At 30.8% G+C, this 20,457-nt stretch overlaps 1 protein-coding gene across 5 annotated transcripts in view; it reads left to right on the top strand.

Annotated features, from left to right (window-relative positions):
• Window positions 1–20,457, top strand: part of LOC142327935 (immediate early response 3-interacting protein 1-like) — a 119,630-nt gene that overhangs the window by 91,604 nt on the left and 7,569 nt on the right. For all 5 annotated transcript variants that reach the window (XM_075371337.1, XM_075371348.1, XM_075371329.1 and 2 more), the window contains 3 exons: window positions 13,668–13,863; window positions 16,245–16,484; window positions 18,533–18,796. In XM_075371337.1, the coding sequence (XP_075227452.1) occupies window positions 13,668–13,863; window positions 16,245–16,484; window positions 18,533–18,796 (700 nt within the window). The remainder of the gene's footprint in view (window positions 1–13,667; window positions 13,864–16,244; window positions 16,485–18,532; window positions 18,797–20,457) is intronic.

Below are 20,457 nucleotides of genomic sequence, written 5' to 3' on the forward strand. Positions count from 1 at the left end.
GTTTTTAGAAAGTTTTTGAAGTTGTCATTCCAATGTAAAATCTTTTTAGTTTTGCTTAAATAAATTAAAAAATTAATTAATGAAAAAGTGAAGTTCAAAAACTGATTGACTTACAGAAATAATACATTTCATTTAAACAAATTTTAAAACGTTTCATTGATGTTTAAAATAAATTCAAAACATAGTGCTAAATATTAGTGTCATAATTAGTCGTAGATTATAAATTAAATACTATAAATAAATTTATATTTAAAATAACAGATTTATAGATTCAATATACTTGAATTGATTATTACTTCTAAAGACAGATATGTAATAAAGACAAATTAATTATTGTACAAGATGACCTTCTTCTGTTAATACATTAATTGGTAGTAAATTTTGTTGTATGAGAGCATCATGCAATTCCTTAAACCTCTTGAAGAGAAGAATTCAAAACATTTTTAATATATAACAGTAATAGTGTATTGAACTCTAATTCTACAGAGTGGGGCACGAAATAATGCACATTTATTTTGGCAATAATTGTCGCCGAATGGCTTCGATAACACGTGGCACTTAGTAACCTTCTGTAGCCCTGAAAAGGGCCGTTTTTGTCGTCGATTGGCTTCAACAGCTCGTTGTAATTACTAAGCTTATAGTAGCTCTGAGAAGGGCTGTTGATGTCGAATGGCTTCGACGGCTCGTAATTCATAACCTTGTGGTGGCCCTGAAAAGGGTTGTTTTTTGCGTTAGCTCTGAGAAAAGCTGTTGGGTCCGGAAGCTGGTCTTCGGCGAAGTCGGGGAGTTGCGACTCGTTCATTGAAGTCAGACCGGTATTCCCCTCAGCGGCAGTTGGGACCCCACAAGAGTGTGGCAGTGGTGGCCCCCCGAGGCCCCAAGGTCGGGTCGGCGTCGGTTATCCTTCGCCGGCGCGGCTGAGGCGGTTCTCCCCGAGCAATCCCACGCTGGGCCGGCTACTGCTGCCCAGGAGCCGGCCCAGCGTGGACAAATCAACAAGAAAAGCAGCAGCACAACTTGGGATTTATAGGTGTTTTGTGCAGCAAATTTTAAAAAGTGATTTTCATTTGTATCCACACAAAATAACAGTATTGCCTAAATTTGTGGTACAATAAACATCAGAGAATGGCATTCACTGAATGGACTGTGAGGCAAGACGTATTATTGAGCATGTTGGTTTGTAAACCAAACCATGTTTGGTTTTCAGATGATGCACATTTTCGCCTAGACGGGGTTGTTAATAAACAAAATGTGCATTTTTGGGCTTCCGAAAATCCACACTTGCTTCAAGAAAAGGTGCATTATACTCCAAGAATTACAGCTGGGCCGCTATCTCAAATCATTGGGTAATAGGGCCATTCTTTTTTGAACAGTGAATGTTATCTAAACATGCTGCGTAATAATTTTGGTAGATTTTAGAGAGAGGTTGGACTGTATATTCGTAGTTGATGAATGAAGACAACGCCTTGTTGCTTGTTGAATAATGGTTTAATGAATTGTCGTCTTGACAGTTAATGAAATGAATTGTAACATAACGAATAATTTGACATATAAAAATAAAAATATAAAATTAAATAAAATATTAAAGCTAACACGTTCATACGAACAAAGAATAGAGTCCATCCGGACTAAGAGTATGACGTGACCGCCTTGGATCAGATTCGAGCGCCGAAAGCTAGTAACTATGAGTAACACCGATTGTCCATCCGGACGAAATGAAAAGTGCGACCGCACTGCGTGGGATTCTAACGTAGAATGCTAGTACGGCTTAACTTTCCGGTGAGCGCTAGCACCCACTAGATCGCAGCACCGGACGGCTCGACGTGGAACGAAACACCCCCTTCCACCCAACGAGGGTGTGTTCCGTTTATACCAATTAACCAATTATTGGTTCCGTTTACCAATTATAATTACCTTAATTATAATTTCGTGATACATTACATGAAATGAAACTTAATATACCAACAAAGAGTACTACATAAAATAATTACGTAAACTTTGAAAGTACAAAAATTAAAGTTAACTCAACAAATCTAATATTGATACAGGCAAAGCTTACAACCAAAATAAATTGACATAAACAAATACATTAGGAGGACGTTAAATAAATCCCATTGATTACATTCGGGATGACTTATGTCATTGCAAGCATTTAAATTTGGAAGAACAATCAATTTATAAATAGTTATTTTTACTATCGTGTTATTAGTTTTCACATCAACTAATCGAACTAGTCCATCGTTATCTGGATACACTTCAACAATTATTTCTAATTTCCACATTAGTGGAGGAAGATTACTTTCTTTAATTATAACTACATTGCCAACGCAAATGTTATTATTTGAAATTTACACTTGTTCCTCTGCTGCAAGGAATAATCGATAGATCATGCTTTCCTAAAGTCTTTCAATATTCTTTGTATAAGCTGCCACCTAGTAAGCTTATTTACATTGATGCCTGAGAAATCAGGATCAGGTAGAGATATTAAAGGAGCGAAGGTTAGAAAATGTCCAGGAATAAGTGGAGTAGGATCAGATGTCTGCCGCCCACCATGACAGATAGGTAGATAGGCAACGTGGAATTGATTTCTTCCGGTGAAAGATCTGACAATATACGATTATTTTTATTTTTTAAATTATAAATAAAATGATGGCAATATGAAATATGTTTAATGTTCGTACGAATGAAAAAAATGCTTTTGAAAGTTCTAAAGTTTCTGTTGTTTGAAGAGCAGCTGAAAACACATTAGTTTTGCTAGACTTCTTCTCTTCCATGAGCGAATCTGGCGGAATCATAGAAATGATAGGCGAATTGGATGGCCAGGCGTTCTCCTGTTCCTTCAGAAAAGACGGACCATTCCACCAGAGTTGTGACGAGTTTAATGTATCCGGCATGCAACCACGTGACAGCATGCCTGTAGGGTTATCCCTTGAACAAATGTGCTACCATAAGCATTCCTTAGTTAGCTCTTGAATTTCGCAAACTCTATTTGCGACGAATACCTTCCATCGATTAGGAAGCGATGACAACCAGTAAAGTACGATTTGAGAATCGGACCAAAGGTGGATTGAATGAAACCTTATACCTAAAATACACTTAACTCTATTGAATAGACGAGATAATAGAAGAGCCGCATTTAACTTTAACCTAGGAATAGAGATTTGCTTGATTGGAGCAACTCTAGATTTTGAACACAATAAGAGGGTTTCAATGCATTGCTATCAACAGATCTGATGAAAAGACAAGCACCATATGCGCTACTACTTGCATCACAAAATCCGTGCAATTGATAACTCTTACTTAAACTAATTTTATCTAATCTAGGAATCTTAAAATTGCTTGACGATGTGAGCTGAGAATACAGAGAATTTCATTTTTCAGCTAGCGGAGCGGGAAGAACTTCATCCCATTGAAGGTTAGCGCACCATAACTCTTGGATGAACCCTTTAAATGGTACGATTATAGGAGCAAGTAGACCCAAAGGATCGAACAATGAAGAAATAATTGATAAAGCAGAACGTTTAGTGTAAGAAGTATTACTATTCTTTGGTTTGATTTGATAAATGAAATCATCATCTTGAGGATCCCAAGACAACCCAAGTGTCTTGGTATTTTCATCTTTATTTAAATTGATGAAAGAATCAGAATTGTCAAATATATCTGGAACGTTGGAATGGTATTTATGTAGGGAAAGTCCATATTTGATAAGCAATAACGAAACATCATTGTATAATTATTTCAACTGATCGATGTTGTCACAACCAGTGAGCAGATCATCGTCATAAAAATCGTGCCTAATTACTTGGCAAGGTTGAAGAAAAGAGGCTTCATTCTGATTGGAAATTTCAATCAGATATCTTGTTGCTAGAAAACTTGAAGATGCTAAACCATAAGTAACTGTCTGTAAGTTATATGGAATGATTGATGAGTTGGTATCATCATACCAGAGAATTCTTTGTAATGAAAAATCTCGAGGATTAATGCGAATTTGTCTGTACATTTTAGGAATGTCTCCTGATAGCACGTAGTTGTGAGTTCTAAAACGAATTACAATTGAAAATAAATCTTGTTGTACTACTGGACCTGTAGCAAGAATTGAATTGAGTGATTGGCCATTTGAAGTTTTCGCACTACCATCAAATACTACTCTGGTTTTGGTGGTGGTGGAAGATTCACGAAATACTGCGTGGTGGGCAAATAAAAGGTTTCAGATAGAGCCTTGGACTAAGATGAATCTACAGGTTGCATGTGATCTAATTCTTGATATTCTTTCATGAAATGGAAGTAGTCTTCCTTAAGTTTAGGATTTTTCTTAAATCTACGCTGTAATAAATTGAAACGATGCTTGGCATTTGCATACGAATCTCCTATACAATTTTCCTTACAAGGAAGGTACAACAAATCTGCCCTTGTCATCACAAAGGTATTATCAACGAAATGTTTTTCGCAGAAAGATTCCTCCTTGGTCGGTAAACGATCTTCTATCTCTTCGGATCTCCAAAATTATTCTAATTGAGAGGAAAGCTGTTCATTGCTGACAAAAAGTGATGTTGAATTTGAATTGTTTTTCCTCTTACTTTTTTTTAGTAGGGATTTGACCAGGATCTATGAAACCAAGACGAGTTTCTTGAAGTATGGTATGATTGGAATTATGAGTTAACTGAACAGGCTTAAGTAGAGAAAGATAATATTGAGCTCCTAGGAGAATGTCGATTTGCCCAGGAATATTAAAATTAGGATCGGCAAGAAAAAGTTGAGAAGGAATTTCCCAGTCAGTTACGTTTACAAAATCATTCGGTAACAGACCTGTAATAGATGGCAGAACATGACATGTCAATTTAAAATTAAAATCTTCATATCTAGAATTAATAATTAAATCAATACTTAGCTTAGATTTGGTAATGACATTGCTAATACCTGTAATCGGCATGAGAACAGGTTTGGTTTGAAGCCCAAGTTTGGTGGCAAACCTTTCAGTACAAAATTTTTTACATTTACGATTGCTTTGACACCTTTTCATAATATGCTGTTTACTTAAACAATTAAGACATAATTTATCCTGAAATACAAAATTTTTCCTTTCATTAACATTATAACTTATCACATCAATATAATGGATGGTTGCTTGTTTTACATAATGTACACATAAAATTATTAGAATTATTTACATGAAATACATGTTTACTAGAACTAGGTTTTGAATAATCATATTTTTTGCCGCTAAATCCTACAATTGGCGGCTGTGGTTTTTGATTACTTTGAATCGTGTCTGTGGATTAAGTAGTTTATGCTTACATTCTAAGAAAGAAATGAGTTGTTCTAACTTTTGAAATTCATTATTTTCCAATGTTTTTTCCCAGTCTCTTAAAGTATTTAAATTTAAGTTTTGAGTAATTAAATGTATTACAATAAATACTAAATAGTCAATATTTAGATTCTTCAATGCATTAATATTTGAATTAACTTGGTCAATGAATTTAGATAAATTTTCAGAATTTTCCTTTTTTAATTAATAATTTTTAAAGCATGTTTAGCTGCTACTAGCCTTTTGTTATCATAACGAGCTTTAAATAGTTCTATTGCAGTTTCATAATTTTCAGATGTTACTGATAAATTTTTTATTACGTCAAGAGCATTGCCTCTTAAGAAATTTGTAAGGGAATAAAATTTTTAAACATTAGAAAATTCTCGGTTATGAACTAAATTATTAAAAAGATCAAAGAATTTATGCCAAGCCTTTACATCATCGTGAAAGGGCTCAATTTGTATAGATTTTAAAGAAATTGGATTAGGTTTGTTAATCACTTTATAGTTGCATCCAGTTACCTCTGAAATTTTGAAACGATTTTCTAATTTTTTATGTTTTAATTTAAGTTTGTCGAAAAGGTTATCATAAGTGTCTCTGACTTCAAGGTCCTTATCAGTCGCATCTTGGTGCAATTCGATTTCAGATTGAACATCGAAAAATAGTTTTTCTTATTCTAACAGTTTATCAAACTTAATGGTAAATAGATCGTAATCGCCTGAATTAAGATCAAAGTTTTCAATGAATGTTTTTAATTTGGCTATACTATTCTTCATAATGCCTCGTTTTTAAATTAAATCCTTGAATTCTATTTTTATTAGAACCGTACACAAAATAATATTAAATTTGAATTAAATAAAGTTATTATAAAACCAGGTTAAAAGATAAATGTCATATACAACAATATTGTTAAAGTATAGCCTATGAACAAAGTTGAATAAACTGGATTGGTTGTAAATATGATACGATATCTGCTAACATCTGCGTGTGCAGGTCAACGAACAATAGAAAGATTGCATGAGATGTGCGCGTGCGTGTAATTTGTACAGCGCGATAAAGAAAACGTGTCCAAACTGGAATCGAGGATTGATCTTTATACCTGGGGATGTAAGATTGTGCTTATAGTCAAAAACTTAACTGCGTTATAAACAATTAAAATATTTAACTATTGAAATATTCACAAACTTGAATGTTTCACTAATGTTAATTTTTTGATTGCACTTTTAACATACACCGTTAATTTTTGAAACTCTTTTTATAAATAAATTATAAATACTGTGTTGTTGACTTGGTTTGACCTTGTCAAAACCCATGGATGAATGCTGTAGAGCAGCTAAGTCCGTGTCGTTAATACAGCGACTTGACGATTCTGTCCCTCTAACCGGCCAATTAACGATCCGGCGACGGAGGACCATAAAACGTGTAGTAGATTTTAGAGCGAGGTTGGACTGTATATTTATAGGTTATGAATGAAGACAACGCCTTGTTGCTTGTTGAATAATGGTTTAATGAATTGTCGTCTTGACAGTTAATGAAATGAATTGTAACATAATGTATAACTTGACATATGAACATAAAAAAATATAAAATTAAATAAAACATTAAAGTTAACGTTCATACGAACAAAGAATAGAGTCCATCCGGACTAAGAGTATGACGTGACCGCCTTGGATCAGATTCGAGCGCCGAAAGCTAGTAACTATGAGTAACACCGATTGTCCATCCGGACGAAATGAAAAGTGCGACCGCACTGCGCGGGATTCTAACGTAGAATGCTAGTACGGCTTAACTTTCCGGTGAGGGCTAGCACCACTAGATCGCAACACCGGACGGCTCGACGTGGAACGAAACAAATTTTGTTTCTCAGCTTCTTACAAACCAGTTTCAATTAGAAAACAAATAGTTCATGCAGAATGGAGCCAGACCACATACATACAGAGCACATACAGCTAATGTTGTTTTAGACTTTTTGCATGAAACTTTTAACGCAAATGTCATTTCAAACTGATTTCCTAATCGTTATGTATGTGGACAGAACTGGCTCCCGAACAGTCCTGATTTGAATCCGTGTCATTATTTTCTTTGGGGATTTCTAAAGAAAAAGAATTTTCTCTAAACATCCTTGTACAGTGATGAAACTGAGTGCTGATCATTGGGGCGTGCAACAAGGTACACGAGGAAATGTGTCGATAAGTTATTAACAATGTAGGAATTCATGTTGAAAAAGTTGTTAGATGTGATGGTGGTCATATTGAATATGTGATATGCAGATCATAATCTCCAGGTATATAGTAAACACGTTGTATTCTACTTTTCTGCATTGCGATTCAAATAAATATTTTTTAACTAAACCAAATGTTGGATCATTTCATGTGCCACTCAGTATGTTTTTGTTGGTAGAGAAAGTTTTTATTGCAATACTCAACAATTTTGAAAGAAAAATATTTGTTGTGGGATTATTCTGAAAAAGCTACTGATTAGCATGTATAAATAGTTACTGCAGAAGTGTATTATAACTAAAATAAAAACTGTAGTAATTGTTGAACTAATATTATGTTTAATACATTTTTTGTTTCATACTAAACCCGTAATTTTTTTTTTTTTATCCCTTCTTTTTTAATTTTTCTTTACATTCATTAACATTTGTAGCAATGTTATTGGCAGCACTATCTATTACATATTCCTTCTACTGAGGAAAAACATTATCCACTTCTTTTATATGTATTGTATTGGTCTCCCAATTTAAAGCAATCATGCTGACAGTCCTCTCTCAAAAGGTTTTCTACAGCATCTGAGGTGTTTTCTTAATTTTCAGTAATCAGATAATTTTAATTTGATTCAGTTCAGAGTGGCAATCTTAAAATTGAATTTGTTTACATTGAAAAATTTTACATGTAGTTGCTTTGAATGTTTCTTTGAATGCACAAAAAATTGTTGTGTTTTGGTTTTATTGTTATTTCATGTAATTCTGCCCTGTTACATTAATCTACTAAAAGGTAATTTTTTTTTAACCAGTTCTACTTTCATTGAATTGGAACTTGGAGGTAGGATATGAATTTAATTATAATGCAGGTGTGGCCAGGCATGATTGTAGAATTAGGAGGTGGTAATATAAAAAGGTAGTATAAAGGTAATATATAAAGGAGGTAGTAATTAAGGTACAAAGAAACAAAAATATTATTTGTAATGAGGAAATGAGCAAATAGAAAACAATTACAACCATAAACAATTATTAATAATAGCTGTGATTAAGAATGTTATTTATCATTTCAATTAACACAATGTATCTGAAAAAATTGGATGAGACATTGTTTGTATTTTTCCTGTTACCTGAATTCAGGGATTTATTAATACTGTAGATAAAAACATAATAGTATGATATCAAAAGGAGATAAAAAAAAGGTGAAATTAGAATGATTTTTATTACTAATATATTTTTTAAGTGGAATTTTGTGATTATAATTTGTCTAAGCAAAAGTAAGTTTTTAACGAATGGATTACTAAATAGTCTTACTGCTATGAAGTTTGAATACTGGTGATGGAAAGTATGTAAAACTTGGAGCAAAAAGTAGTTAATAAATATCTCCTGTTGGCTGGTAACATACTAGCCAGCTCCTAAAACTAGAATAGTAATACACACATACATATATGTATCAGGGATATACTACTAAAAGTGACCAAATCAAAAAAAATCTGAAAATGAGTTAAAGTGCCCAACTGTTTTAAAAATAAGATATCTGTTTCCAAAAAAATTGACCAAGTCAACATTTGTAGTAAAACAACCATACTAAACAAACTTCAAAATGACCAAGTACCAGGCCACATAATCTGAATTGATTGATTCATCTCGGTCATTTTTACATGCTAGCGTATTTCTTTAATAAAAGTTATCAACAAAATGTGACCATCTGTCCCTAGTCACTTATAATTGTAGAACATAGTTATTTGTAAAATGGTAAAGTTGCATTTGGTCATTTTCAGCAGAATGAAAATAGATTAGGTCAGCTGCCGGTCGCCGTGGCGCGAGTGGTAGCGTCTCGGCCTTTCATCCAGAAGTCCCAGGTTCAAACTCCGGTTAGGCACGGCATCTTCACACGCTATTTGGCTGTTATTTTTCTGTATCTGAGTTTTATTTTGTGGTTTAAGTTTTTAGTGAAATTGTTAGTAAACATGAACAGAGATTTAAGAATGGTTGAAATTATTAAAATAAAGGAAAACTGAAGATAATGAATGTTAGAATGCAATTATATTAGTCAGTTTATATGTAAGTAATCTATTACAAGGTTTAATTATACATTAAAAAACAACAAATGTCATGAAGTACTGTTACCTGCTATAATCTGTTTGCTAAAAGTTAAACTATTAAATTAGGCTTAGAAACTGAATTAGTTAGTAGTTGATTATTACAGTTTTAACCTAATGATTATGAATGCTATTTTTATTGCAGGTTAGGTTTTTATTTGAACTCATATATTTAGTGTTATGTGATAAAGCTTCACATTCAAGCAGGTTACAAAAATTAATCCATGTTTTCAGAGAATAAGTTTGTTAACTACGTACCGTGTTATTATTCACAAAATTCAACTCTTATTCAGTGCGACATTAATTCATTGTCCACTAATCAAGTTGCTTTAGTTTTACTAACTGGTTATACCAAATGAATATACATTTGGATACTACGGAACGGAACGTAAAAGTGGCGGGAGTATCACAATTCTCCCTTCGAATCGCAGAACCTGGACAATATCCCTTGCTGCTGTATGATTCTATAATTGGGCGTGTTTCAAGGGTTTATTTTTTAGTGTCGGATATAAGTTTTAAGTTTTGTTTTTTATTTTTATTTTTTTGTTTTATTTTGGATACTAGAACTAGCTGGTTCTACTATCCAAATGAATGAAGTTTTACAAAGTGGGACTGGATCAGCTTGTAGTTCCTTCCAAAGAAATCACGATGTTTTAACAGAGCCGTGTTGTAGTAATTATAATAATAGAAACAAAAACAATAATAATAATAATTTTGAGTTTTTCGAGAACATTTAATGTTATCTGAAAATGGTAGTGATGATTTATTTGAACCACCTGATTCTGAGAAATCAAATTCGTCTGAAGCAGAATGTAGAAAGAAAAATACAAAAGCTCAGTGTACTTATGTACGCACGTAAGAAGTTATACTTCTTTGGCGTGAATAAAAAAAGAGTTTTTTACGCAGTCAAACAAATTTGAACCGAGTCAAACGATCGATAGACGACATTAAATACCATGAATAAAACTTTGAATAAATAGCACTAAAATTAAATAGAATAATATTTATTTTATTCAGTTTAAAAAGTACTGACGTATTCGTTGTCATATAAAACAAAGTTCATCGAATATATTTCGATCAATTTAGTTCCATTAATTATTCGAATGACGATTGAATAGGCTCGAGGTTTATGTTATGTTTGCAAACGTCCTAATCACTTAATTGCATCAAACGACTGACTGAATTAGACATTCCACGCATGTGCGTGAAAACTGATCCACTTGGGCCTGCGCAAATCTTCATGGTGTATTACATCGGCGCGCGCAACTTCCGTAACTTGCTGAAAATACACCCTGATCAGTTTCTCCTAACGCGCCAAAAGAAGTAGACTTTCAAAAATTAACCAGATGGAGAAAATCAGATCCAAGTAACTGGGTGAAAAACAAAATTAAAAAAAGCAGTATATCAGGCCAATCTTATAAAAGAAATAAAGGTATAAAGGCTGGTAAATCACCAAAAGAAGTGAACTGTGTGATTCATGTAGGTGGAAGTGTACTTCTGAATTTTATGATGGTTTGAGAAAAGAAATTTGTTCAGCATTCTGGAGACTTAGTTATTGTCATAAAAAAATTTCTTTTAATAACCATGTTTCAAACAAACTGAAAAAATAACCAGAATATGTAGTGGAACAGGAGTAAACAAAAATAACAGTAGAGCTTATCTTCAAAAAGGTGAAGAATGAGTATGTACTTGCAAAACCTTCTTTTTAAAGACTTCATGCATTAGCCATGGCCCTGTAGAAAAGACATTAGCAGGAGCAAATGAAGCTGGATTATTTAAATAAATATATATGCGTGGGAAAAGGGGACCACCTACAAAACAGACCCAGCAATGACGCAAAGAGTTAAGAATCATACTGAAAGCTTTCTGACTGTCGAGTCCATAATTGCTAAAAATTAACCAGGAGGTGCTTCCTAAATAATAATCTTTCAATTAAAAAAATGTATAAATTTTATCTAGAAGAAGCAAAAAAAGAGAGAAAAATTCAAAACTAATGAATCAATTGTCTTAGAACACATATGGAAATCACACACAGAATCAATTGGCTTACATACAGAAGATGTTTCGGTGAAAATTACAATCTTTCATTTTTTCAGCCCAAGAAAGATCAGTGCATAATTTATAAAAGTTATGAAAAAACCACAGATGAATGAATGAAGGCTGTCTTCATATACAAAAAAAAAATTAAGCAAATAGAGCAAAAGAAGATAAATTGCATGCAGTAAACGACAATAGTTTTATGAGTGTTAATTTTGGTTTGCAGAGTGTTTTGCAGCTACCTTCTTCTGAAGCTTCACATATGTACTACAACAAAAAGATTTGTGCATACAATCTAACATTTTATATAGCTGCTTCACCAAACAAGGGGTACTGTTTTGTTTGGTCTGAGCTCAATGGTCAAAGAGGAAGCTGCAAGATTGGAATTGCAATTTTTCAGTGGATACAGCAAATTCCTGATCATGTAAATAAAATTTCACTCTTTTCTGATACCTGTAGCGGTCAGAATCGCAACCAGTTCAAAGCTGCTCTTTTCTATCTGTAGTCCAGATTACACACCTCCAACTGGTAGAACATAAATTTTTGGCAAAGGGTTACACCCTAATGAAGTGATTCAATGCACAGTGCAATAGAGAGTGTCAAAAGACATGTTTCAGCCTTTTCTTTAAATGACTGGATTAACATTTTTCATATGGCCTGTTTCTGTAGACGGGAAAAAACTAGTGGCAGCTACAAAGTTAAATAATTAAGTTAAGATTTTATCAGTTTGAAAAGTCTTGAAGCAAAGTCAGGTCACAGTTGTCCTCTGGTTATTTTGGCAGATTTACCAAAATTATATAAAAGTCTAATCATGATTTCAGAAGGTAGAAAAAAGGTCTTATTAAGCTGTGCACTACGAATGTAATTCCTGAAGAATTTCATGCTTGATACAAGTCACTTCCAACGGACAAAAAGCAGAAAGGTTGTATTTGAGAACCAACCATTGATGACTTCAGTGATTCGGACAAATTTTTAGATTATTTTTTTAATTTTTTGACTGAACGGTTACTGCATTCAGAAAAATTGTTTTTTATTAGATGAAATTATTATTTTTTAGGCTATTGTTTTCAATAACTTTGAATAAAGTTACCAGTAAGTAGTTGAACAAAGTAAGTTATTTTTTTAGTTTGTAAGAATTTTCACTTTTTTAATTAAATATTGCTGTCGTAATTTTTTTGTCCTAAGTTTCTCCTACATGAGAATGATAGTTTTCAATAGTTTTTAGTTGAATGTGTAAGTTTGCCATTTTCTATAAAATTGTGTCGAGTTAAAATAACATTAAGTATTAAAAGTTTTTTTCATTTTTGTGATAGTTTGATTTATTAAATTAATATTTCTGTTTGTGTGCTTTACTCCTGATTAGTAGGGAATAATTTTTTTAAGATTATGAATAGTTTTAATATGAATGTGATAAGTTTGTGGTTCTTTCATTTGTATTATCCATTTTTTGTAACATTTGGTTCTATTTTTCAATATTTTTGTAACTTTTATTCTAATATTATTTGTTGTTTGCAATTCATTGATTAAAATACTATATTTTACATGCACTTTGGCTTTTTTCATTAATAATTCTTATTAAAAAGTGAGTGAACAAGTCATGTTATGTGGAAAATGTATTGTGACCAAATCATTCCCCACCTCATCCTCACTGTATACAATACATTTTTATTAATATTTACCAAATATAAAAAATGCAGATTGATTAATTAATCAATCTGTTTTTTCCTCTTAATTAAGAGGAAAAAACATATTCATATAAACAAAATATTTAAAACTTGATTTTTCAAATCACATAGAACTTTAAATCATGTTTTCCCAGAAATTACATTTTTTGACTATGTCACTTTTAGCAGTATGCCCATCATATATATATATATATATATATATATATATATATATGATGTATATATATATATATATATATATATATATATATATATATGATGGGTATACTATATATAAATATATTCATAAATAATAATTGCTGTATAATATTTTTACACTAATCCATTTTTTCTTTTAGTAATAAACACTTATGATGAACCAATCAGAAGCTGGATAAATGGTATAAATGGACAGTCAGCTACTATTCTTGGTACTCTCTTGGGAATATTACATACATTAAATACTAAATCAACATATGTTATTGATAATATACCAGCTGATAAAGTAGTTTCTGCTATACTTGCATCTACATGGGATATAGCTATCAACAAACAGTAAGTTATGGTAGACATATCTGACTAAAAAGTGATTTCAGATATTTTAGATTTCCCTTTATTATTTTTGTATGATATAACTATATAACGATTATTGATGTATGAGAGTCATCTAACTTTTTCAGTTTTTAAAACCCAAGAGTAGATGTAACACTCAACTGGGACTCTTTTTTTGTTCACCTGTTCAAGAAATTGCTTCTAGTAGCTTAGACAAACTGTTTCCAAAAATGTAAAGAGTCTGTTGACATGATTCAACTGTTAGATTCAGTTGCCTTACATTGTGATTATTAAATTATGAGTACTCCTCTTAACTAAAGCTACATTACTGTTCTTGTAGAAAATAGAAATATGTTATAATTTGTTGGATCGAGTTGTGGAGAGAGGTAAAAGTATTGAATTATTTTCTCACAGTACTATTTTAAAATTTAATTAACTAAAACTTTTCCAGTATTTTTTACCTTCCAATTGCAGTTTATTTGTCTCAATTACTGTGTTTATAAAAACATGCTAATGTTTTAAAAAAATACATGAATAACATCATTTAATTTTTTTTGATTGGTCAGTGAATTAGAAATTATAAGTAGGACAAAATATAAATAAGTTACAGTGACATTAAATAATAATGTATCTTAATTTTGTAGTAAAAAATTTAATTTACAATTTTTTAAGTGGCATTGACCATCATTTCAGAAAACTTTACCCAGAATTGTTTTTACAGATTTAGGGGAAGTGGATTTATAATGTTATTATAAATATAACAATTATGTATTATAATCTTAATAACAAGATTTTAAAAAAAGGGTTTAAAAAGAAGTGTTTTGAACATGGCAGAAAGGATTTTTATTGTGAAGAATTATTTAACAACTAAATTTTTTGTGCCAAGAAGCTTTTCATTTGCAATTGCCATGTAAGAATGCGCCAAATAAATCTTCTATTCATCATTTGATAAAGAAATATAATGGGACTGGTTCTGTTTGCAATCAAAGACATAGCCAGAAACATTCAGTATTTATTGACAAAACATTGAAATTTGTTAGGTTTAAGCTTTTACCTAACAAATCATTACGAAAACTTATAAAATAAAAAGAAATATTCCTGTGTAGCACCTTTAAAGTTACCTGGCTAGTCAATTTAAAGCATACCGAATATGTATAATTTCAATTACACTCAGTTGATTATGCTGCTAGGCTCCACTACTGTCAATGGTTTAATCAGTTAGTTCAGGAGAGTATTAAAATGTTAGATAATGTATTTTTTAGAGAAGAGGCTTGGTTTCATTTAAGTGTTTATGTTAATAGTTGGAATGATCACTACTGGAGCTCCAATAATCCTCACATCATTCATTTATGACCACTACATCTACAGAAAATTTGTGTGTGGTGTGCAATTTCCTGGTGAAGAATAAAAATTGGCCCCATATTCTTTGTCATCTGATTTTTCTCCTGCAGAATTTTTTCTCTGGGGATATATAAAAGGTTGTATATTCAAAAATAATCCACACATTGTTGAAGAACTGAAAGCCAACATAATTCAAGAATTTCCAGAAACTGGAAGAGGATTTATCTCTTACATTTCGAAAGGTTCCATGGAATATGAAAAAGATGGTTGAAGTTAAAGGGCATTGATGAAAATGTAGCACTTTTAACACTTGTTATAAAAAAATGTGATCTCAATATTGTATTGTACAAATTATTGTAATGTTTATAACTAATCGCATTAAATATAACATATTATTCTTCATTAAATTGTGTTTTAAAACAAATGTTCTATATATATATATATATATATATATATATATATGTATTTGAATTTTTATTATTATTATTATTTTACAAATTCATTGTTTTATGCAAATAATGTACTGTTTTGTTTTCTTCTTTGCAGTTTAAAGAATTCACTTGTTTGTTTTATTTCATTGGTGTACCTGAAATAATGCATTACTTTACTTTTTCTATTGAAATTAGTAGATTTATGGGTATACAGATGGTAATATTTGCAATAATTTTAGATTAGTAGTTTGTTATACTGTAGCTGTGCATAATCTTTGTCTTTACATCTGTCATTTCCTGAATAGTTCTGCAACTCTGTACTAAATTTAATTTATTAAAAATTCATTTCTTTCAGGATATATATTTTGGTCCTATTCATCTTGTAAATTTTATACACTTTAAAACGATTTACATTATTTATCTGGAATAAATGATTTTACAAAAAATTCTCACTGCTGATAATAGTTAATATTTACTTAGATTTTTTCAAATGTAAATATTATTATGATAAAAAATTAATCTGTTATGGTCTACTTTATAAATGTGTAAATATTTACTATTGAAAAGTTCTGTACTGATAATAATTTTCTTCTCTCTCTTTTTAATTAATAGGAAAGAACGGATTTACAATGTTGTTTCAAGTAAAAGAAATCAAATTACGTGGAAAGGAGTGCGTAATCGAATTTATAGTTCAGAAAAAGTAGTAAGTTTGTCTTCAAAATTTTCTCTATGGGAACCATATGTTATAATTCAAAGTAATCGTATTCTGGATAAAATTTTGATCTTACTTTTACATGTCATGCCTGCATGTTTAGTGGATATATTTCTAATTATAAAGGGTAAAAAACCAATGTAAGTATAGTTATTTAATAGTGTCAGGACTATTATTATTATTGTTGTGTTTAGTTATTATAAATCATTTTACTGTTATAATACATTATGTCTTGTATGCTTAGTCACATGAATTAATAATTTCAGCAGATGATGACATTCATTGTAGGATAAATAATTATTGACATTAGCTTTTGATGTTTATTTACAGTTAACATTTTTTTTGTTGAATCTATATCTCGGTAACCTCTAATATTAATCTTTATATTGTTAAAAGAATGAAAATTGCAAAACAAGTCTTCAGCTGAAATTTTACAAGATTTCTAATAATGCAGAAGGTACAGCACTCTTAATTTTGAGGGTGGAAGGTCATACTTCTTAAATTTTAGTACATTTTAAGATATTCAATGTAATGGGAATTTAAGAGAGTTTCTTACTTTATGAGATATGTTACTCCATGGAGTATACTGGAAGGAGAGGATCTTGCTGGATCTCTTGTTTCTGTTAGGCCACTCTATGGCAGTTACAGAACATTGTTATTAGTGATATCACACTCAGATTGTTTATAACATACATGCATTTCAATCAGAATTTAGAAACATCTCTAAATTTTTGAACCGATATAAATTTTGAGTCATCATCATCCTCAGTTGCTTGATAACTGGGCCTTATGCAACCTACATCCAGGTGATGGATGCTACCAACACCTGGTTGTATCCCTAAAACCAAAACTAAAAACTAAAACTTTATATATGCTATATCTCTGAGATGTTCCAGATACTTTGGAGCCATCTGAGGTATTCAACTGTGTGTTATACAACTCATGCAAAATATTGGTTGCCTATTTGGTAGCAAAACATGAATGATGACATCAACACAGATCTCTAGGATGCAGACTGCTTTTTTGGCATTTTTATGCGGTACATCTCCATTTATAAAGTTCAAAAATATTGATATATGTACTTGAGAAAAATATAAGTCCAAATTTGTATTTACCTCTGTAAGCTTACAGTATCTCATCCAGTTATTTATGAACATACATTATGTTAAACTGATATGTTCATACAAGTGTGAGAAATCTACTTTTGGGTGTTAGCTAAAGAAATTCCAGGTGAGTACCATCTGTGCACTGTTCTGTTTCTAGTTTTGAGTTGCCCTTTGCCACTAATCAAATTTAACAAATCTTAAAAAAAGGTGATTGAAATTGAAAAGGGTTTTTCATATGGATTCCAAATAATTATTTATTACTAGGTAACTAATAATTTGTGAACTATAGAACCTCAGTGACTGTGTTATCAAAAGGAATATTTTCCAATAGTCAGTAACTGCTCCCCACAATCTTTAGCAGCAGTCTTTACTTCTGGTATTTTATATGTATATATATATATATATATAGAGAGAGAGAGAGAGAGAGAGAAAGCTAATATCTAAAAACAGTTTTATAAAATAAGTAACACACCACTAATACAAAACTGTGAAAAGTTAGCAAGCCATAAAATCAAACAGTGCTATAAATATTTTTATCCATTCATTTTTAAGATTTTTTTGTAATACATATAAAACATTACAGAGGTGTGATCATTCTTGATAGTTTTCTACTTATAAACTTGTAAGAAGAAGCTAAATGCTTGTCACCAACTCCTTTCCATGTTAACCACCCAGCAGAATTAATTACTAGAAGTTGTACACAGGAATGTATGAAAGGAAACTGCCTTTAAATAAAAAAATGCATAACTTTTTTCTTAAATTGGTTAATTTTTCTGTTTGTTATAATTGATGATAAGTTGTGTACTTAACACAAGCATTTTAAGAAACCTGTAAAATATTGCTGAAAATAGATGATTTTCATAAATTTGTATTCTGAATCAAACTTTATTGTGAGAGTTAAAGACATGACAATGACAACTGCAAAGAGTGATTTAAAAAAGAAAAAAATGTGAGAGAAGTATGGCAAATTGCTGATACAGATAGTAACACCATTAGAAAAATTTTATTAACTTATAAAATTTATTTTACAATTAACCTGTAAAAATTTGTTTATGAATTAAAACAGTAATTAATTGTTCCAGGTTGATGAAATTATATCGGAAGGCTTCTTACTTGGTCGATTTAATGTATGTGTATTTCAGTGTAGAATGGTTTTTTGATGATAATAATTTGTACTCACTTTGGGAGAAAATGAATCCTGTTGATAAAACAAAGTTTAATTTCTCCATGATTGATTTTAACTGGGAAGCATATTATACTTATTATGTCAGAGGTCTTCAATTATATGTGCTTAAAGAATCAACTAATTATGATGATGCAGTAAAATCACGTCATCGAAGAAAGTGGTAAGTTTCTTGAAAAAGTATAAGCTCTAATAATTGCAGACAGAGAGCAATAGATGCATAATATACGCTGCAACATTGGCCTAGTTACCGTGACACTTGACCTGAAACAGTTCCTGCTGATTTTGGTTATAACATTTTGAGCACTTTTTTGGCTTTGCTGTTCAAGATTAGTAGTTGAAAATCAATAACTCAGAATTAATACATTTAAAAAAAAAATTATTTATTCTGAAACCAAAAGTGTTCAAAGGAGTTTTTTTCCATTCTTTGAGTAGAAGATTGTCAATTGAAGTTTCATTTACATCTTAATGATTCCTTTCTAAAATAGTTTTGTATAGCTATTCTAAAAATAATGTTCTGTTAACTTTCCATTTAATCTTAATTTTATTTCATTTCTCAGGATGAGAAAATGTTAACAGAACAATTATACATTCTTGCATCCTTATTACCCTTTGTTATTAAGGGTCTATTTGGATTTATGGATTGAAGATAATGTGTAAGTGATTTCTAGAACTATTACTATGCACATTTAGATCTCCATAAAAAATTATTTAAAGATTTATTTTAGTTTGAAAATGTGATTTAGTTAAATTTTTCTCTGATAGTTTTTCAGACTATTTCCAAGAATGGGAATTTGAAGTGATTCTTGAATTTCTTGTTGTGTAACTAAGTGTAAGATATGGAAGTGATAACAATAAAAAGATAACCTATGATTTACACAGTCTTTTGAAAGTGAATGAGTATTCTGCAAAATAGTATCTCATGGATTTCCTGAATTTGATTTAATTTCTGTCATGACACTTATAGTTTTCTTATGAACACATGCATTTGCATTAATATTTATGATATTGAGAATTTCAGTGTTCTATATTAACAAACTATAAACCAGTCTGTAAATGGATGGCTTAAAAAACTGTATTAGAGGGAGAATTCTATGACAGAGGAATTATAATTACTGCTGAAGGAATTTTTTGAAATTGTGTTTTATGTTGCACTTTATGTATTGCACGTAAGATTTTTATCTTTTTCCAAAAGATTTTTTATCAATATATGATGTTTGGTATGTTTTTCAACATACCATTATACAATATAAGAGTACAAAATACAGTATACATGTCTAGAAATTACATTCTATATATTTTTTGAACATCTTTTTCAGAATTCTATTTAAATATTTCAATAGACATTTATTTTGAAAAAGGATTTTTACAAAAAAGGTGTTTGTGGTGAGAGAGACATCTTTTAATTAATTCACTATAATTTTTATACTCCCAATTAAAACATCAAGATTCTATGATGAAAGAAGAAGAAAATTATGAGTTTTAATGGTCATAAAAATGCTTTTAAGTAATCCCGTATTAACAATAAAAATAAGGAATGAAAATCCTGTCAAAGAATGAAGATTTTTTTTTATTGATATCAAAGAGGATAAATGGATATATATTCAACCAGAGAAACAATTACAAGCATTACACACCACATTAGAATCAAACTTTACAGTTCACTTCATATAATTTGGGCACACAAACTAAGATATTAATCAACATATGCAAATTCTATACATTACATACTAAAGCCATGAACTCAATGTGTATATAGAATGAACAGTAGAAATATTCTAAATTTAATTAATGAAAAAAAATACTGTATTAAATATCATTTTA

Source organism: Lycorma delicatula, chromosome 1 (genome assembly GCF_047948215.1).
Source record: "Lycorma delicatula isolate Av1 chromosome 1, ASM4794821v1, whole genome shotgun sequence".
NCBI classification, from domain to species: domain Eukaryota; kingdom Metazoa; phylum Arthropoda; class Insecta; order Hemiptera; family Fulgoridae; genus Lycorma; species Lycorma delicatula.